A 22,012-nucleotide genomic window follows, 5' to 3' on the forward strand; every position below is an offset into this window, starting at 1 on the left:
CGTGCAGCTGCAACGAACAGCGTTAGTCACTGCTGGACGACGTAGCGCGTCGGGACGATGTCCGTGTCGCGTGCGTTGGTTAGTGTGCGTCAGTTGCCCGTGGCATTGTGTTCGTGAGGATGGAACGGTTTCGACTGACTTATGGATACTGTCGCCCACCGATTCGAAAAGTGTCGGAAAAGATATGACTCTGGTGATCCAGACCTACCACGCTAAACACTGTCGGATCTCCAACAACCCCGCCTCTGCGTTCGCCGCTACGGCAAACACCAACAGTACCATGCCGTGCGGTTTCGAGGGGGAGTCAGTGGACTTTGAGATGGTGTCTGCGTCCTTCGATTCAAACTGTTGGCCTTCTTTCGATTACTTGTCAAGCTACGGAGCTATTACAGGTAAGCCGGACTTCAACATAAATAAATGACGACATCTTGCTTGTCAAAGGTCAAGCATTTATGCACTTGTACCGCTGTACTGTCCTATGATTTAGAGAGAGTGAAACCTGGCCTGTGGTATTTATGTCAAGGTTTAAGCGCTCTGTCTGTGCGATGAGATTTCTAATAATTTCTGGACACATTTCCGTGTTAAAATGGTTTTCCAGCTCGAGTCATCCCAAACTACACGGACGATTTTATGACGCCCGAAAGTCTATTCAAAACGAAAATCATACGCAGGATGACGGTGCTCTCAGCTTACCACTTTTTCTTTTGTTTTGATTTAAAGTTTTCTGAAAATTTACATCTATTTCCTTTTTTATGTATATATAAAAATTCGAGATTACTTAAAACATCACTATCTACTATCAAGTAAATACAAACACGCACGCACACACACGTTACCGAGTTATGGATTAATTGTCAGAACAAAATTTCGTATATATACATAATATTTAAAATAATTTCGCTCAACTATAAAAAGTCAAACTAATCGATCCTCGATGAATCTGAAACTCCAGCAGGTTTGTAAATATTAACAGTAATTATTATAATTATTTACGATTATTGCATTATGATTACCTTATTTACAGTAATAACAATTATTTTTATGTTACGCAAACTAATTAAAATGTTTATTTTTATATAAGTAGTTACCACAACTCACACCAGGTGTACAATTTACAGACAAAGCTAACAAATGCTATGCTGACTGTCCGTTCGTCTAAAAATATCGCCTATAAACTTCTGAACAACTTAACTAAATAAGTAACGTGTTAAAGCAATATCGACAATAAATGCCGCAGCACGTAAGGAATAAATACAACACAACCATAATAGACAAGAGCAATGAAATGATTATCTATAAAGTGTGTCACCGTTAGAGTAGCATTTTTTCTGAGAGAAACAAGCCATCTTACTTCACTTTAATGACGTCACTTCCGGCTATTCAAGTCAATTACTGAAAAAAAAAAAAAAAAATATATATATATATAATAAAAATAATAAATAAATAAAAGAACCACCTTATCTTTGTTTCGTTTTTGTGCCTTCGTAAGACACAAACGAGTGATATATGCATAAACTAATTATATTAAAAGCAAAGTTAAACTGAAAACAGGAAAACCAATTTTTATTTCAACTTGACAGGTTATCTGAGATGGCTTATCGCAAAGACGTAAAGTAGACGTCTGTTTCTTCAGCATTTTATAGTTACAAGTTACAACAACGGGCTCATTCACTGCGCTTTCGGATAGTGTGATAGGGACTTTTGTGATTTCAGTATATCGATAATCTGGAACGATATTACGCCATAATGCAGTCTCGAAATATTTTAAAATATTTCGAATTTCAAAGGCAAGATCTTAGCGCATTTTTAAAATATTGGAAAAGTTGCGATAAGAGTAATTGAATTATTGATTTTTTATAATTTTACAGGTATTATTATTTCCAGTTATTCAGATTTACAAAAATTGTGCAGGCAGTTTTTCTACCAAAAACTTAAAATATTTTGTATTTATATAAAACTGTTTTTCTTGCAAAGAGTAACATGGAGTACTGATGATGTTTTTGACAGCAACGAGGGGATAGGTGACAAAGTTCTGGGAAAAATAAAGTATCATCTAGGGATATCTCTTACAAAAGAAAGAAAGAAACCACATTGACACAGGATTTGTTCCCAGAGAATTATCCTCCTTTAAATGAAGTGAGCTGCTTGTTCAGTTATTGTCCATGGGAAAATTTTTATACAAAAATAAACTATACAATTTTTTTCCCCCCAATTTAAGCTGTCCTTTGTCGTAAAGTAACGAAAAGATCATTTTGCATGTTTGTTTGTTTTTTTAGGTAATTTTTATTTTAGATTCATCATGTTTTATATTAATTGTAGTTTTATGTTTGAACAAATTATATTAATTAATCTGGGTGAGCAGAATTAAGTAGAAAATATTAAATCATTATTTTTGAAAATGACCTAAAATTAAATAATTTTAGGGATTTTTTAATTTTTTTTTATTTTACATTCATGTTGCTTCCCTCTATCCTTAACTGTCGTTTTGTTTGTAGTGGTGTATTTATGAATTTGAGGAATTAAATGCATTCCTTGCTTCCTAAAAATTGGCACCTGACGGCATGAAGACGAAGAGTTCAACATCGATCCATGTGCATACAATATCTGAACCTGCAGTCGGTCCTGTGTCTTCTATTTTCGGATTTCTGGTGCGCCAACTCTTGTCCACTGATTTCTGCGACCATAAGGTTCCAAGGTCAAGCTGTCCTTGAACCAACCTGTTTGTGTCGAGACACGGAATTCCCTGTCATCGGGGTCTGTTTCAGATAGTTTCACTTATCTGAAACTCGGATGGCAGTAAATCCACTATTTACTGCCATCGAGTTTCACCCGTCACGGTAACCTACGGATTAGTTATTCGAGCTCATTTTACGTACACTTTATTTTATTTTTGAATATATTTTAATGTGTCTGAAATTAATTTTCAGGCAAGAATATTTCATTCGCTCAAAAATCACTTTTGCTAAAAATTAAAAACGTGGATAACTCAGAACGGTAACTGAGGAAAGGATAGTTTAAGCTGTTGAATAAAAAAAAAATAATAATAATTCAGAGGCTGAGCAACTACGCTGAGCTGTGTAGCTTATTAAAACTAACACCAAGGAGTGTACTACATAATTAAGTTTAGATTATTGCTATGTTGATCAACGCGTATCGCCAATACTTAGCAAGAAATCCTGGAAACTCTTGAAAGATTCTTGGCTAAAAATACTTTGGGACAAAAAATACAGCAAGAAACTTTAAATCCTGTAGTCTACAAAGACAATTAAGACTCAAAAACATCTCCGACCGCTTCTTAATATCATTTATGTTCACGATCTTCCAGCAGCCATTTCAAATGATGACAATTGTCCGTTTTTATCCACATCTTTGATTGGTCTACTGGCTTCAAAGTTGCATTTTATTCCTGATTAAAAGTCCAAATTCTCGATCATCGATTTCAACTTTGAATATCCACAGCTTGTTCAAATTCATTCTGCAAAAATATTCAGTGGGAAAAGCCAAAAGTTGAGAAAGCAGATTGCTGAGATGTTTCTTGTTTTCAGTAAGCCAAAAGCAATTGGAGATTGGATTCGATTCGGTTATGCAGTGCGGAATGTTCCTACCGTGAGTCCGAATATCAAAGCACAGTTCTTCGTTGGGAATACCCATTATTGACCAATTTCTCAAGGACCTATCGCAACACACTTATGAAAGCATAATGAAGAAAACCGGTCTTGGGCAGTGTGCCAACTTTCAGCTGCCGTCTGCAATTTCTTTTCTGTAAGACCGTCGAAGGACGGTCTTACAGAAAAGGTTTAAAAAAAAAAAGTGAAATTTATTTTTTGACTTGGTGGATATTACAGTTGGATAATCTATTCCAAGTTCTGTTTTCAAATGACGATTGTACGATGACAGGCAATCAGCTTTTAATAGCAAACAATCTGCATTTTTATACCACTGCAAACGATACTGTGCAATGTGCTACACCACTGTTTCCCAAACTGTGTTCCGTGAAAAATTATCAAAATTGACCCCGGAATGGTTTTAAATGCTGCGATAAGTTCAAACATGTTTGAAAATTAGGCGCTCCTCACTTTGTGTGTGGATTGTGCTATTAAGGCCAGAGCGAGCTGGCCTTGGATGTCGCATTTTTGCGATACGATACAGCCTGCTTCGGCGATAGTGGGAGATTAACTTTACATTGAATACGAGACCGATAATACTCGACTCGAACCAAGGTGTTCCGTTAAAATTTCAGGATTTGTGAAGTGTTCCGTCGTAGGAAAAATTTGGGAAACACTGTGCTAGACTTATGGTAAAACCATTGCTCTTTATGGATGTGCAAAAGTGTAGTTAAGGTGATTTATGAAAGACTATTTCCCAACCTAATTATTCATCGACCGTAAAGAAAAAGAAATCGCTCAGAATTATTATAATCCAAGAAACAGTTCTTACATCGTAAAAGAATGCATTTTCGCCTAGCAGCGAATAAGTACCAACTCCGTCGGCCACTCACTTCGCTTCCAGATGTCTGAGATTGGTGTTCGACTCGAACGTGCGTCACGGTGATGTCACGTGTGTTGGTTCGAGAAAGAGACGTGACGCGTTTGCAACCTCACCTGTTAACATCTCACAAAGAAAGCTGAATTAACAACATCGTCTATCGCCTTCGTCATTCCTTGTATAAATACGTTAAAAGACGTTTTTTTCTCCTCCTGTTCAAGCAATGCAAATTCTTATTTTACTGCTCTGATTGCTTGCTTTGTAAAACGTTTCCACGAAACAAGGCGTTTGCCGAGAAACAGGAAATAAGGCTGGGAAGCTGTCTCAAAATCCGAACTGCTTTTGCACGGAAGTAGGGGGGGGGGAGGAGTAAGGTTGTTGTGAATGAAGTGGCGCTTCGTTCCTACTCGGGATATAATCAGGCGTTAATAACATCAAAAGACCCGCAAACAATCTAAGGAAGTGAGCAAAGGGGGAAAACATCACACGGGTTGAGAGCAGAAAGGAAGAAAACCTCTCATGAGATTAGAAGTTTAATTCGTCAAATAATCGAACATTTGGGGTACGTTTGGGAAAAGCGTTTGCCTGTGGGTGGTAGGGACAGTTAGCATACAGCACGACTGTCTCGAGAATGTCCACTAATAAGAGTGGAACAAGGCATCGCACACTGGGATCTTGAAAATGGGGCGTTTTATGGGAGAGAGAGAGAGTTGTTACGTTACAAAGAAATGGATGCATTTTCTTGGGAAGAAAAGATTAGTAACGCAGCACGATTCAATTAAAAATGAATTTTTTTAAAAAATGGGTTTACATGTTGCAGCTGTAATCTAAAAATGTTAATCCTTTTCTAAAAAAAATTAAGAACAGAATACATTTGATTTGTCTCGATACGTGGTTTCATCAACTAGAACCGAAGTCACCAAAACAGAAATTCATTTGCATGGAAATTTTATACACCAAACTTGGTGTATTTGCAAAAAAAAATCGACACGCGGCAGGGAAGATTGGATTTTTTTTTTTTTTTTTTTTGAATGGAAAAGATATCCGAAAAGAAGCATCCCTATATTTGGTGATCTTATTAGGGTAGTTTGAGGTATCTGAACTTCGAGGTCATTCACATATGGTCCCGCACCAGAATCAAGTGTTCATCACCCAATGTGCTGAACACATAAGAGAAGTTTCATAAGGAATTATTCAATGTACACGATTAATTGACAGCCCGAAAAGAACCACGATTTATCCAAAGGGACTGAAGTTGACTAAATGTTTTAAAAAACTGTTCTAAAATTCTACTCTTGAATTCTGACCTGCTATCCGATGTATATATTTCTTCTTTCTTCGTTTTAAACTCGCTATACATTTCGTTCATCTGCAAATGAAATCAGGAACTTGTCTTTCAGTTCGCTATTAAAAGAAAAAGTAATGAATTCATCTTCAAAGTTCCCATAAAATAACGAGTATATACACAAATGTGTGTGTATGGTCTCATCGGGGCTCGAATCGTGGTTATAACAGCTAATAGAACAATCTTTTGAGGCTGGAGCACGTGTCTAAATGAGAACTTGACGAGAAGGAAATAACACCTCAGACTTCTGTGTTTGGGTTTCTTCGGCGTAGTATTAAGTAGCATGGACGAAAGAATGCGGCACTTGAAATGCGAATAGTTGCGTTCATTCGCCCCAGAAATTTCTGCGTCCCCATAGCAACGATAAATAGGTGTTTCTATGGAAAAGTACTAAGTCAAAAACAGAGTGCTGTCTGTTGCTGATGCTTCCTATATGGCATTCTTTGGTCCAGTTCACCTTAATACCATATAAGCGCCCTCTTTCAATGAGCGCACAGACGTTCTGATAAGATTGGTTCACTATCCCAACCGAAAATCACACCTTCTTACTCCCACTCGAACTGGGAAAGTAGAACCTGTCTGCATCCCCGATGCTTTTCGCTAATAACAGCATCAAACTGAAATCGATGTTCTGTACGATAAACTGAAGCAATTGGACAAACGTAGGCGGTGTATATCAACTAACAAAAAAGACGCAGGAATGTGGCCAATCAGCTTTCAATTTAGGTAAACCTATTTATGCTCGCGTTTTCTAATATCATCAGAAACCAAGGCTTGTTGATTCTTTTCATATCTGAATGAATTTCGTTGTGATCGCTGTTTGCAGTTCTTATTTTCCGTATAATTTCTGCTGTCTTGTGTTACAATACACTTATTGAAAACAGGAAATAAACACGTAGCGAAAGTGCTTGTAAGTATGCCGTGATGTGGCGCAGTAGGCTTCCTTTGTCGCAATAAAAGTTCCGGATATTTCATTTCGCATGGCGAGCGCATGCATAAAACACTCATCTTTGCGAAGCTAACATTGGTATTTTTATGTCTAACTCTTTCGCTTGCGTTGTGCAATTTTATGAAATCGTCTATTCTCACCCGAAGTTCTTTTGAAATTAAATACATTTAGAAAGTAGTAACTGTTTTTTTTTTTAATGTCTGAAACAACTTCGTAATAAATACACATAAAGTAGTACTGCAGACAGTATACTGATATTATACATTGAAATGTCGACACGTAAATATTAGACGTGATAGTAAAAGTAATTAACAGACAGATTTCACTTATGTCGACAATAAATTTAACAGAAGCAGAATTTTCGGTTTTGTTTTTGTTTCAAGATCATTGTCGATGATCAGATACAGTTAAAAAAAAAAAAAAAAAGAACTGAATCAGAGGGTCTGTACAACATCCGATGCTCAAAGTAGTTCGGAGGGGAGAGTCCGATCCGGAGTTACAAGAAGGGGTCTCTAAAATTACTGTTGCAGAAACATTTCTGAGGTATTAACTTTCCAAAACTGGGAATTTTTGGGCAATTATTTCTATATGAACTTGGTCGATGAGTATTATATAATCTTTGTAACAAAAAAACAACCTTGATGTAACCCACTATAGTCTTTTCTATTGAACCGCGCGTCTACTGGAAAATCGATATATTTTTCGTTCTGTGATCTCGTTTCACTTTATTTTGGCAACAACCATTCCTCAGACTTGCCTTCAGTTAAAGAATCCTTTGGCTTCCTCGGTTTTACGAAATAACACTTTCATTTCGTAAAACAGTCAAAATTTGCTTTCCTCGATATCTTATTCAAAGTGTTCGCTAAAATCGTGCAAACAAGTGACCACGAAGAGCAGTTGCATGAACATCCTCAGGGACCGTGCTCTCTTCGACTGGAAAAATATTTTCATGTGCTCTTTCAGTTGGAGTTAGGAAGGAAGGTCTGAGGTAGAAGTGTAGCATTTTTTCTACCGGAAACTCTGGTTATTCCTCTCTCTCAAAACAGCCAAACTGGCCAGAGCTTTTGTCTGCCAATTGGCAGACAGAAGTGTATCTTAGGTGGTTGTGTAGTGCGCAGTGACCTCTAGCGATGAGTCCGGAACTTCATGGAGATGGAAGTTTCCCTTCCCAGAAGCTCAAGCTTTTCATCCCCAAAAATAATCCACCCGGCCTACGACTACTCGCATTTAGAGAATAATCGACTGGTTTCGTGGCCTTAGTTGCTTCGCCACAATTCTAACGAACAACCCAAACCCAACTAAAGTAAGTCTGCCAGTTGACTTTGCCACCTCTCATAATAACGTCTCTTTTGGAGACTAAGTTTTCACGTGTGCTCGACACAATACGGATGTACAGTCGATGGACTCTACGAGTAACTCTGTTTGCCTTGTAGAGCCATTCAGGGATGAGGAATAGACGTGTCATTCGAAAACAGGGAGTGTCTCAATACTTATTTCTACTATTGAAAGGCGATGCTCACAACAAAATGAGTTTTAAGATATCACAAGTGAAGACGATAACAACGATCGCTTCCAATAAAATTGGGTCTTCTTCTCAAGGTTACGAGCGAGGACCTTTTAATTCAACGTCTTCCGATTGACAAGGGATTCGTCCATACGCAGTGAAGACATGCAGCAGGAAATTAATTTTAAAAATAATTAGTACACGGTAACTTTCATAACAGTGGGGTTGGAGTTACGATCGAAGATGTAACTCCAACCGAAGTTGAAGTTACATCTTCGACTGGTTACATCTTGAAGCCAGTTCTAGTGTCCGTTTATTGCGTGTTTTGCTGGTGGGATTTCGTAAGTGTTTTTTCAACAGAAAAAAAAAAAAAGACTAACAGTTTTTTCGTGACCGAACTTCTATTCTAGTTCACGTTGCTCATTTGTAATGTTTGATATGATGAGCTAAGCCAAATTTTCTATTTGTTACTGACTAAAAGAACCTTTTTGCATCCCCCCCCTAGACAATTTGCAAATTCGTCGGAGCTTAGATACGAAAAGAAAGTAATGCTTTGTTCTCTTGGAAAAAGACTCAAATTTTAATCTCAGAACTCGTAAAAATCGAGGGTGTAACACGCAGTATTACTAGTTGGGATTAGGAACATCACGGGATAGCAACTGTGCCTATTCTTGTCCTACCCTTCGTGTATGTAATACGCTGTTGTATGAACTGAAATGTTGCGATAAAGAAAGATAGGATCGGTTCCAACCAGTTTTCAAAAATCGGAGCTAAAAGAGTGGCTTCTTCCCCATTTATGGGATGAAAAGGCCTTCGAGGATTTATTGCTAATCAGTACAGAGATTAATAACGAATTATCTGTGAAAGAGAGAGTTCTGATGACCGCAGAGTTAAAATGAAGAGAGACCAATCCGAATTATGTTAAACTTTTTTTATTTAAAAAAACAGAAGTATTTTTTGGTAAAAAAAAACACAGAATTTTATCGAAGCCCATAAATTCGCTGTTCAGTAGTGTCAGAATGGTGCAAATATTACGTGTTTGAGCTTGAAAACAATCCCCATTAGATATGCTTACAGTACAACATGAAGGATTCGATCACTCCAAAACACGTCTTTTTTTTCTTTTTTTACAGATATATTAAAGAGCAACCTCAGCGTGAGCGGATGTTTTACGTGTAAGTTGTAGAAGACTTGCATAACCCTTGAGAGGGGTTTCCAGGAAAGCGATAGCGTCCTATGGCAAGAATTAGAAGTAGTGCTTACACAGACAGAAAGAGACAGATTGAAGACATTTGGCATTGGGAACCAAATGAAAAGCAAACTGGCGACATCCCCAGACTGGATTACAGATGCTCATTAACATATAATAATTTGTTAAAACATCAGTAAAAGTACTTTAAGAATAATTCTTGACACACAGAATTTCTAAGAACTCGATAAATACCTACCGAGATTTTACGCTTTGATCAAACTCCCCTGCTTGTTTTTTAAAGCGTGAACTTTCCCGAGATTGAGTCAGCAGAGCAAACTGTCACATTCTGGGTCACCAGGAAAATAATTATTCAGTTGATCATCATTCAGGTTCTGCGGAATGCTTCGAGAGAACCGAACACATTTAATACACTTCAAATTAATTCACGAGGAAGAGATTCAGAATAACTCTCCAATAGAACAAACAGGTGGAAGAAGTCGTGAACGTGCCTGTTATTTACTACGAGTAATTAGGAGCGAATAGCCCCTTCTCTTCTAGCCTTACCTGTGCATCAGGACTGTTCTGTTCTGTTCCTTCTCTCATTGTTCAGTATAATCCTATCCACAGTTCTGCTCATGATAATCCACTCTATTCATTCGACAAACCAAACAGTGCTGAAACATCCCAAACTTCCAGATCTACAAACAGCGCCTTGAACACAAATCTCAATGCTGTTCTTTGGTGGACCAAGAAGAACTTGCCCATCTTCAATGTTTCCAAAATGCAGTCTTTCATTCTTTCTCCCAAAAAGAACTGCAAGCTACCTTCCCTAACTTTTACGGTTACCCAGGTAACCGTGAAGGTAAGGGTAGGTAGCTGAGAAGGACTCAGCTTCTGGATTCTTCTGAACTCAGAAGAACTTTTATATCGCAACGCAAGAAACTGGCTAGAATGACATACGCAATTTACTGATCCAATATGCTGGCCTCCATAGCCTTAGTTGCATCAGCCATAATTCAAACCAACCTTTATCTTCAATAATACATAGATCACAGAGTCACGTCTCTGTCAGTGGACTGAAATTTATCTCCAACGTCTCCTGGCATAAACATCTCGGGTCAATAGTTTCCTCAGCCTTTAAAAACTCGGTTCAAGATGCTTTTTTCGCCCTTCCAGTTACTAACTCTGTACAAATTCCAAATCGTCCGTCCTTAAGATGTTGTTTACATGTAATGTGAGTGCATCAAAGTTTACCCTAAAATTTCCTGATATTGTCCACAGGAGAGAGATTCAGCTGACATATTCAACCACTACCTCACAGATGTACTATTTCGCCTCTGTTTTTCTCCAGGTACTTCTACAGCCATTGCGCCGCATAACTGGCAGTCACCATCTTTCATTTTCTGTTGGACCAGTTAAAACAAGAGCAGCAGCAGCTGCCCATCATTCCTTTCAGTACGGCTTTTCATACACATCAAACCCGATTCTCCTGCTCTTCTTTTATCCTATCTACCTCTCTTTATCTGAAACAGCCTTCCACGTGAAGTGCTCCTCAACAATTCAGCCTTCGACTTTCCAAGAATAATGTCAATAGGTTTCTTCAATTCTCATGTACAAACGACATTGACGTGCTATCGGTTCTTCTAAACGTGTGTGTTTTACTTATAACAAATTAATATGTGCTCTAAATTTAGCATTTTTTAATGGAGAACCCATCCGTGACGCGAGAGGTTAGTCAACCTGTAGTACGTTGGCAACCGTGTATGGGCAACCTATTGTTGGATAACAAGAAATTTTAATAATAATAAAAAAAAAATGAAATTAGTATAAAGAGGATTCGAAATTTCGTGCACGCTTCTGTAGTTATCATTATGAATCGACACTAATTTTTATTCATCAGACCGCTAACTTTAAGGAGTTTTAAAAAGATGCTCAATTGCTTATTTTCCTGTTTAAATGTGCCGCACTAAAATGATTCACACTTGAAGCCGAAGAACCACAAGTGTGCAGGCTAAAAAAAAAAAAGGGGGGGGGGGATTAAGCAAACAGCAACCACTGGAGATAAGTGAGTGGATCTCAGTTTGGGACTGTCTAAGCAGCCAATGAAATACAGTTTCATTGCGATATCACCAACATGTTGGGGTGTTGTGTTGCAGAAAAACTGTTTGACCCTCCCAAAATGAAAAGTATTCGATGTTCTGAAATCCTCAATGTTTCGGGCAAAATCTGCAAGCCGTTGCAATTACAGATGAAGCAATAATGCTACTATGAAGCTGCTGTCTTGAGCATTTGTCTGTTCTGCAAAAGAAAACCCTGCCAATTCCGTGTGAAAACCGACTAACGTTCAGTTGAAGAGTCCTTGCATGGTTCTTGAATCACAGAATCGTCAATTCTTCTGGTGGTTACATCATTAAAACGGTTGTACGAAATTTAATAAATAAAAAAAAAAATTCGACGAACTGCAAACATCATGAAGCGAGACACGCATTTTTCCATTATGTTCAGACCAGGCAGTCGAGATGTGAACTGAAGAATGCCCAGGGAGTGGAGTGCTGTCCAGCATCATCATTCACATGTCCAAAAATGAAGCTTGTGAGCGCGAGCATCCATCCTTGCTTCTTAGATTCCGACTGCGACAGGTTTACGGCACCAAAGTATCCTGGCGCGTTATGCGTTGCGTTTTGGCAATTCTGTCTTGATGGGTGAATTATTTACGCACAGGAACGATCATACTCGGTGTCCTCATAATGACGAATTTGTGAGGACCTGATGTGAGAGGGAACAAACAATGTCCTTTGGGATGAGTTGGATTCTTGATCAGAGTGGAGCACTTCATTTGCTGCAAGGGAGGGCGAAGGTGTTGAATGTTACGAATATGCAAAGAATGAATCTGGTATGGATATAATTGTGTCGTTATGGAAACAAAGACGAGCTCACGTTTTCAATTTCTGTTATTCAACTCAATTTTCTTTACCATTACTGGTGGTGTTTGAATACGTTTTAAGGCGGTGCACATTTTCATCAATGTTGGACTGCTTTTATAAAAACAAATTACTCAAATGCGGAGCTTTGGCCAAATGTTTTTTTCTTTTCTTTGCCTACTACAGTATGCAAACTTCTCAGACGATTCGTCGAAATGGAGCTGCTTTGCATTTTTTTACCCATTTTATTTTACTGGTTATGAAAGTAAAAGTTTGGAGCGTTTTGAAAACTGCTAAACAATTGAAAAACTAATGATATATTGATTTAGCTAATGAGTAAAACGTGAATAATAACATGTGTTTATTATGGAAGTTTTCGACAAATAAAAATAAAATTAGCTGAAGGTTTTAACGGTGAAGATTCATTGTGTAGTTTCCCGTAGAAAAATACCGTAGGGATGTAAATTTAGACTGGGGAGGATTTAAAGCGCTCAGAGTCTGAATCGAAATACGCTTGATGACGAACGAAAACAACCAATTTATTAATACAGCAATAAATTAGTAATCATATTACTTTGGTGCAATTAAAAATATTCCAGTTTCGCAAAAGCGAAAAACTAATATTCGTCCAAGTTTTCCCACCACTTACAATAGTTTGTAAACGTTCCGAGATGGTTCCACGTTAGTAGATGACCCAGGATTTTCTAATCTTGAAAAATTTAAGATACAATAAAAAAAAATGACGTAACTTTTTGTAACCTGGTACTGTTCGAAATATACTCTCTCTCTCTCTCTTTTTTTTTCCCCCCACAGGAACTACTTGAAATAAAAATTAATTGGAGTAAATTTAATTTAATGAAAATTAAATTAAAGGAGAGGGAAAGAGACGTCTTAAACCAAATCCGATCAAGAAACATTAACAGAAGAGGAAAAGAGTAATAATGATTTTACAAAAAAGAAAGTATAACCTTTAAAATAGAACCAATACATGCGATTTAAAATAAGTCTATTTAAATGACTTAGGTTTTGTAGTTGCTTTCCTCGATTTCTACACTGTTACTGCGCATGCGTGTCATTTGTTTATAACGGTGGCATATTTGTGAATGAAAACAGGTTTATCAATATAATCGATTTGCATCCCGCTGTCCGGTTTACATTTGGAATTATTACCAATATTTGGATTATTTGCGTCTCTTAATAAAGAACCTAAAAAACAAAACAGTTTGTCGCTATGAATAGAGCCGAATATGTTTTGGCGATCATCTCTGTGCTATAATCTAATTTCAGCTGCTGTAAATAGTCATAAGCTTTAATGGAAAATCTCGAGATTTATTATATTTCGGGGAAAAGAGCGTTTCCCCCCCCTCCAGGAGCAGCGTTTTTTTTTAAAATCTTATGTTGTTAGTCGAAAGTGAAGTTCGAGTTCTCTTCCAATGGCTTGTTTCTTGCTGTATAACAATCAATAAAATAAACAGCCGCACAACTCATTCGTTCTGGTTTTTTTCTCATACAGACACGTGATTCTGGATTTAAATTAAGACAACTTTATCTTCCACGTATTTATTCGTGCTTCTTCAATGAATGTAGCTCCCAAAATAAAACACCTTTTTACGGATATACCGCAGGGACGTTTAGTGCGTCTATAAATACTCCCTGAAGGAGAAAGAGGATGGCGCTGCATTGCCAATGCCCTGCGGTTAATAACTGGATCTTTTGCGTTTTATTTTCGGAATTCCTCACTCCCGATGCATAACTAAATGTTTCAAAGAAAGATGAACGCTTAAGAAGGGTTTTATCCATTAAAGCGCAAATCGCTTTCCGTCATATTCGGGCTTCACAACGACCTTTGCAGCGGGCCCGATTTATTTGCAGTCGATAACGAACACCCAAAGCCAAACTTAATTAAATGCAATGCGGTTTAAATTAATTGACGCCAATTAATATGCGATGCTTTCGATACCTTTCTGGATGTGGCAAGCCGAACTCATGATCGCCGAAACCACTCTTTTGTTCTTCTCCGTGCTTAAATGCACTTGTTCGTTGTTTTGTTCGCCGTTCACCCGACACTAAATATTGCATCTGCTGCCCTTTAACCCTTATCTGTCACTGACTTGTTTACGTTTTCTACCGCTTGCTTGCTGGCACGAGCCGTCGGGACGGGAGACAGCTGTCTCTGTGGCGCGGACCATCAAGGTCAATGCACGAGTCCCGTCGCCGGGCTAAGCGAGCTCGTTGAGCACATTCCTAAACTAACTCGGCGTCTCTTTTTTGTTGTTTTCCAGGGTCAGGTCACACAGGCGTGGCAGAAAGTTCGACGGCGAAGAACAAACGGCGGAAAGAGAGCGAAGAAGACGAAGAAGAAGCCGAAAGCGAAAAGAAGAGAACGAAACTCGACCTGCTGACTACCGAGCGTCTGGATGACGATGACCACGTGGGAAGAAGTGCGGACAACGCCGAAAACGGTCCTAATGACAGGGTCGGGCAGCATTTTCTAATTACTTTTCAGCCGACGGAATCATGGAAGCAAAGCACGGAAAGGAGGGCGGAGAGACAGAAGGTGCTGGCGATCTCCAAGGAGAAGATCAAGGAGATCGAAAGGAGGAGGGACGTCGTGGGCTCCAGACAGAGCGGCGACGAATTCTGGCGAGTTTTGCTCATCGAGAACACCATCAAGAAACTGGAGACGGAGATTCGCGAGGAGGAAGAAGAGGAAGACGACGAAGACGAGGGGGACGAAGATGACGACGAGGATGCCGTGTGCTACCACGAGGCGTACTCGTACGAAGAAGCAGGAGAATGCACCCGCAGTCCGTGGGCACCTTCGCACGAGTGCACGGTCGAACGTGCCAGCGTGACCTCGCACGGCTCGCGCACCGAGCCAGTGACTTCCTGCGACGACATTTTCGGAATCCACGAAGACATTCTGAGAATTCAGCTGCCTGAAAAGGTCAGGGGACTGCGCCGAAGCGGTGACCTGAATGCAGGAGGCGGCGGTGTCGTCAACGAGAACCGCAGTGTTCACTTCAGTCAGCCATCGATGGACGAGACGGCCAACTCCAACATCAGGCGGATCGATTCGTGCAGTCTGCGGTACTTGGAACAGTCGGCGAGCAATCAGTGTGCGACGCAGTACAGGGCGAGCCAGGAATACGGGGACGGCAGCCAAGGAGTTTCCATTCTGGACTCTGTCGTGTATCACAGTTTATTAGCGTCTCTCGAGTCATAAAAAGGCGACCCAGAAACTGTCCAGCCGCGCAGCTGTGGTCCACATCCCGGCAGGTTTCTATCTGGGTCACGCCGAAGCCATTATTGGTGCCTCGGTGGATCGTCGGCACCTGTTTTATGTATTTGTGTGTCTTTTTCCGCACAGCACGCTGAAAGTTATCTGCGAACGTGCAGAGTGCTACGGCTTACTCAAGTCCTAGTCTTCTGTACGCCTCTCTGCCATTATTCACATTTAAAAAAATCTTGCTAAGCGGAAAGTGTTGTTCGGAACGCGTAATAGACGACTATCACATTCTGCACTGAGTGCTTTGTTTTGATTTTTGCTCGTCCCTTTGGTCAGTAAGAAAGAGAAACATAACCCCCCCCCCCAAAAAAGCTGTTTGCTTTCGTGTTTTTAATTACGTGCGTTTGTCTGTCTTTTGAGCACAAACGCATTTCAATAATCACCCCTGCAGTTCTCGGATTTGCTTTGAATATTCGGCATAAAATCAAGAGGTCAACAATCTATCCTGGTCTTTCATCTCGCATGTCAAAACTCAGCAACAGAAATTTTGACGTTATGGGACGCTCCCGGCAGATCCCATGGGTAGAGAGACCTTTGCCTTCAAGTGCTCCTCCCCAGGCAAATCTTGAGATGATACCCTCTGCGCCTTTCCTTTACCAGTAAAACTTTTTAATTCACTCACCTAATAATTTCAAAATTCTTTCTATTAAAATGTCCACGTTTTCCTTCCAAGTGGCGATGTCCTATTGAGAGGATAAATGCCACAAATATATGCGCAAATGGAAGGTTGTATACATGTTCAAAAGAAGCTTCCGACAGGTGCTGAAAGCATTCTATAGAATTCGAACAGTTGAAAGTGACGTGTTGCTGGCACTATCAAAACAAAAAGTCTGTCAACATATTTCACGTGATGTTTTATTCCAGAATTATTTGGATATTTGTGCTATTTTGTTGCCTCGTCTAATTTGTGCACGTTAAGCATATCATTATAAGAAAACCCAAAGTTAAAAGACTAATTCAAATTTCGACAGTCTCGTTGTGCAGTCACTCATACCTCATGTTAGCGTTCTGTTTTTCTTCAGTTCATTTACTCGCGAAACCACACGCCAGAGTTCGGTTTGGTTGCGAAACTGAAGGCGTAGCTGTGTGCAAAACGTAAATATTTTCCTTCATTGCCATCATTCTCATTTCGAGCGTTTTAACTTTCAGCGTGCTGGTGTGTTTTGACTGTGATAGGAACTCTGTTCCCAGCCGAATCAAATTCTAATATAGATAAGAGGGAGCAGCTGATTTTTGTAAACAAATTGCTACACAATTAGTTATCAAAAATTTGAAATGGTGATCTTATTTGGAAAATAAAACAAAACATACTCCGGGCTCAGAATCCGTGCTTTGGTCAGTAATTATAAGACAATCCTTTTATTTAACAGAAAAATTGCAACGTCAGTTGTCAATAAAATGCAATGAAGCCGTGCCACAAGGTGCAAACACTGTACAAGAAAATCCACGCATTGGAACAACCTGTTTTCCCCACATAATTTGATTTCAAGTGCTTGAATAACACTGATGGGAAAAAAGGCTTAAACTTTTGTTGTTGCTGATTTTCAATATTTACAGGATGAGTGTACGCATCACCTTTAACTTTCTTGGAAACAACTACTGAAATGCAGGCCTTCTACATGCAAGAGATGATATCCCTTTCAGATGCCCAATGAAGGAGAGATTCTTGGACAATGGATTTATTTATTCTTGGTGTGAAAATCAACAATGCTATAAAAATCAATAACCCAGAATCTTTAAAAAAAATCGACAAAATTTTGGATGAACTAAATTAACTATTCTAATCAGGAACTTCTAAATAACTATTAACGAAGTTTTAAAACTATTTGACAGTACTCGGTATAACTAAATGCTAATCGGCTTTCACATTAGTAGCTGTCCACTTCATCCGTTGTAACTCGTGTCTGATGACGTGCAATGTCTGCAGTCTAATCTTAAATTGAATGGAATCTTTACAGGTCATTTTGCAACCTCCCCCCCCCTCGAATTGAGTGAACAGCTGGTAAAGGGAATTTTTAAAGAAAATGGGATGGATTCTGAGCCTGTGACTATTGTAGACTTAATATGGCACACGACCCAAGCAATGGACCCGGATAATGGATAAAGATAAACTGTAAATAATAAATCTTATATATATGGTTAATTAGTTTTTGTTTGCAGGCTAAGTGTTGTGCTTTTTTCACTGACTGCCATGGCTAAGTAGAGGGAGTGGTATACTTTATATTAGTGTTATCGTAGGCTCTCCCCCTTCGGTTTCATATGTACAAAACGAATTAATTTGTCACCGACCATTTCCAAGCCTCCACTGCCTTGGCAGGGCAAGGCCTTTTCAGTTATGCTAATGTTGCTCAAAGCTTAAAGAAGAAAGGAGTGAAAAAAGACAATATTACTGGTAAGTCTGTTTAGTCATTTCAAGCCAAAATTTTGAAATATCGTGTGTGCGGAGTTCCAAGAGATGTGCCTTGGAGCCGTGGATGAAGGAGTGAAGAGATGAATAGTTCGAACTGCTAGAAAATACTGAGCAAGTATAGTTGAGAAATCAGCTTCAGAGAACAAAAAACAAACGAATAAGCACGTGTTTTAATAAGACTATTGTGATTTTTTGATAAAGCAAATGCAAACCAACATTCAGCAATGTTTGGGAAATACGAGGATATTTATGAGAATCTAATAACTCTACAGCCAAATTTGGGATGATTACTGCTTAATTTAAGTTTATCACAATTTCAGTTATTAAATTGCGCTAAATTAGGCTATTAGCATTTCTTCCATTTAGAATTTTAAATACAAAGCCGAACTACAATATACTTTCCGAAGGGAAATATTAATACTCTTCTTACACTTGAATCAAATCGGAAAACCGCTTCATCGAGTTCTTCCTTCCCCTCGTTATAATTTAACTAGGATACTTTTTATTGCACATTTAATTACCAAGTTTGTGAGAATGTGTACTCTCATTTAACGTATCTCGATTTCTTTAAAGGTTTCTTCAAAGAAGAAATCATTTGTTGTGTACGCTTGATATCATTATGGTTGTCTAATTTAAGTAACAACTGGAATCTTTAAGTTGCATTTTAACAGTTCTCAGAGATAAAAACGCTACATTTTATTTGAATACGTTCGGTGCTGGTCATTTTTATGCAAAAAATGTGGCTCTTCACGATTAGGACTTAGAACTCAACGATAGTCAAAACCACATAATTTTCGTTCCGAAAAAAATGAAGCCTAAAACCTTTTATTGTCATTAATAAAGCATAGATGTCCTTCCCCTTGTTCTACTATACGAAAATCTCCCCAGTGTCAATCCTATAACCACCTCTCAAACAGTTGAAATGTCTTAATCATATCACCTCTCCTTTTTCCACCAGCCAACCTTTGGAGTCCGCATAACCAACATTCTGCAGATGATGAAAACGATATCATTGTTATCATTTGCCTCTTCTCCCCTCCAAGTTTAATGTATTCCCTTCAAATCCGGATGACCAGATGCGATCCCAGTAATCCAAATGTGGTCTGGATGGAATTTTAATTCCACACTTAATACACTAAAATAATCATTTTATCTTCATATTTACAACCTCATGTATTTCTTTCTTCCCAATAACTATTTTTCATAAATAATTTTGATTTTAAAGAAAGATTTTTTTTTTAATTCACTACATTATTTGGTTTGCGCCGAGAGAAATTAGCGAGTTTAAATCAAAAGTTAACAAATCAAGAAATCGGCGTCATTTGGGCTACTAATTGGCTTTTCTTGTTTAAATATCGTTAAATAACCGTATTTCCACATAAATATTGTCGATATTTGGTTGCATGCGCTTATTTAATATTCATTTTAAAACCTCTTTAATCTCATCGAAAGGATAAATATCTATTGATTATTCAAGATAGAAATAACTAACAAAATAAAAGTTTATTCGTAAAGTACAATGTAAGAAAAATTTACTGCTGAAAATGCACGACTTTAATGCAGTGCTGATTTTATAAGCAGATTACATTCATCTCGTTTTATTAACACAACAGGCTGTATTAAATGAGAACTAATGTTTTCAAGTAACTTTTATTTGACGCTATTTATTCGTGCTGTTCAATAGCACACGTAGAGAACACTGGCAATTGTTTTTTCTAATATACTATAAATAAAATTTGGCATTTCATATCCAGTATCTAACAGGTGGCGCAACACACGAATATCATCAGAAATACGAGTATTTATTCAAAAAAGCATTCTCGTCTTCTGGTTATCTACAGTTTGCGAAATTATTTACAAACTGAAACGTAATTTTTTTTTTAATTTTCGTGCACACTTCAATCCCTTAGCACATATTGAAATTAAAGTTACGTCAATATAAGTAAGCAAGTGAGCAGCAAATGTTAACTTTCAAAGCATGTTAAATTGTATTTGCTTTAGATGTAAATACTATGACTTGTTTTCCGTATGTGCAATAATTTATAATAGTTACATGAAAAAAAGAGAGAAAAGATCTTTATATAAAATGAGATTTTATCTTCCTAAAAACAGGATTTAATTTGCAAATATAATTATAAGCCCAATGAAACCAAAAGTATTATGGACTATTTTAATCTTGGCAATTCTGCTTGTGTATTGTTTTATTGTGAAGTAGAAACAAAAGCATTCCATTATTGTTAATAATTTGCTTTCGCAATGTTTATTATCCTTATTATTAATATTATATATTTATATATAATATTGTGGTTTCCAAAAAAAAACAGACTTTTCAAAAATGCATTTTATGATTTCGCTGATTTTATTCAGAATAGGGCAATATAAAGCCTGGATTTTTTTAAATCTATATTTTAATGTTTATTTTGGGTTTTTGTCTTCTTTTTGGAAGCCACAAAATTTTTAAATGTTTATTACTATGATAAAAAACCATCAAAAAAAGAGGAGAGAAAATTTCGACAAGTGTTGCAGTACAGATTTTGTAAGTGCGTGAGAATAGTTTGCCTTGTTTTTAGCAAAAACAGTGGCCAATGCTACATGTATGTTTCTGTGTAATTAGAGTCATTGTCCACCAGTGCTTGCTAGTGTGTTATTATTTTTTCCCTTATGGAAATGGTGCAGACTGCTATGTGTCAACAGTGGCTGAATATTTTCCTAAATAAATTATTCTGCAAGAAAAAGTTGGCCTTTCTTTTTGGTGTCAGGTTTTTTTTTTTTCATACATTGGGCAAAATTTGATATACAAGTACACAAACATGTTCTATTTTATTTCTTTAGATCTAATTATCTATCAGCTAAAATTATTTCAATAATTCAGAGTCACCATATTGAATATATGGTGACTCTGAATTATTTGAATATATCGTAAAATCGTGCTGCATTTTATTCCTAAATTAGGTTCCATACAGAAACGATGCAGGAGTGGAGTGGTCTACCCTTGCACACAAAATCACCTTTGCTTGCTCCCGCTTAAAAAATATGCCTAGCTTTTCTAGGAAGCAGTTGATACGACCATTAAAAAATGACGTTTGCATCTTAAATATGGCCAGATTCATTGCTTTTCTATTCGCGAAGCACTATCAGCAAGAGGGAAGAAAAATCATTCGAACTCTTGAGAACTTCAGAAGACCATTTTACAGCTTTTCTAAATCTTCCCTTCCAAAGAGGGCTTTTGGCTTAGTTTTGTGGTAGACTAGGGTCGACACAAGTTTACAGTACACTGTTCTTTCCAGTTTAACATGTTTGTTTTAATACTGTTCGGTATATCAGATGGCTGAGTAATTGCCCAAACTCTTACCGTAATCAACAAATAATTGTCTGCTTGAGTTTATTTCAGAAATGTCGTTAAGGAGAATGCAAAGTTGCAATTTCCAATGCAATCAGGTGAGTGATTAATAATTATAGAAATTTTAAAGTTCGTTAAAAAATGTTTTATGTTCGTAGGTGACAACACGTGCGGTAAATGATACGAATGATTGGCAGTGACTGAAGTGAGACATTCTGGCAATGGAACTGCGTCACAACACATTATAGACAGTTGAAAATTGTGGCGCTGGTCAAGCAGTTTCTGTAGTCAGTGTCTCCTTCCATAACAGTCCTGCCTCAAGCTCTTCTGATGATTGCGAACAGTGTTTTGCTAGTCAAAATTCATAGATTAAATCACCCATCCTCCCCAAAAAATTCAACTTCAAATAAAACAATAATACTAAACAAGACGGTAAAGAGCAGTTTCATAAATGTATACGGAAAGTATTTAGCGCTTTCGAAAGTAGTTTCTGTTTCGGGGATCATTGAATTAGTGCTATGATATGAACAAACAGTACCATAATAAAGTTACCTGGACATAGCAGACCATTTAGTTT

At 37.8% G+C, this 22,012-nt stretch overlaps 1 protein-coding gene across 1 annotated transcript; it reads left to right on the forward strand.

Moving 5' to 3' along the window:
- The first annotated feature begins 16 nt into the window (after window positions 1-16).
- LOC150100534 (uncharacterized) lies at window positions 17-20,830 on the forward strand. The gene is made up of 2 exons (XM_090402725.1): window positions 17-392; window positions 14,679-20,830. The coding sequence occupies exons 1-2, from the start codon at window positions 185-187 to the stop codon at window positions 15,620-15,622; spliced, it is 1,152 nt and encodes a 383-aa protein (XP_090258851.1). The 5' UTR covers window positions 17-184; the 3' UTR covers window positions 15,623-20,830.
- Window positions 20,831-22,012: the final 1,182 nt, after the last annotated feature.

This window comes from Typopeltis vanoorti, chromosome 13, assembly GCF_054136105.1.
Source record: "Typopeltis vanoorti isolate ZY-2024b chromosome 13, IOZ_Tvanoo_1.0, whole genome shotgun sequence".
Classification (NCBI taxonomy): domain Eukaryota; kingdom Metazoa; phylum Arthropoda; class Arachnida; order Uropygi; family Thelyphonidae; genus Typopeltis; species Typopeltis vanoorti.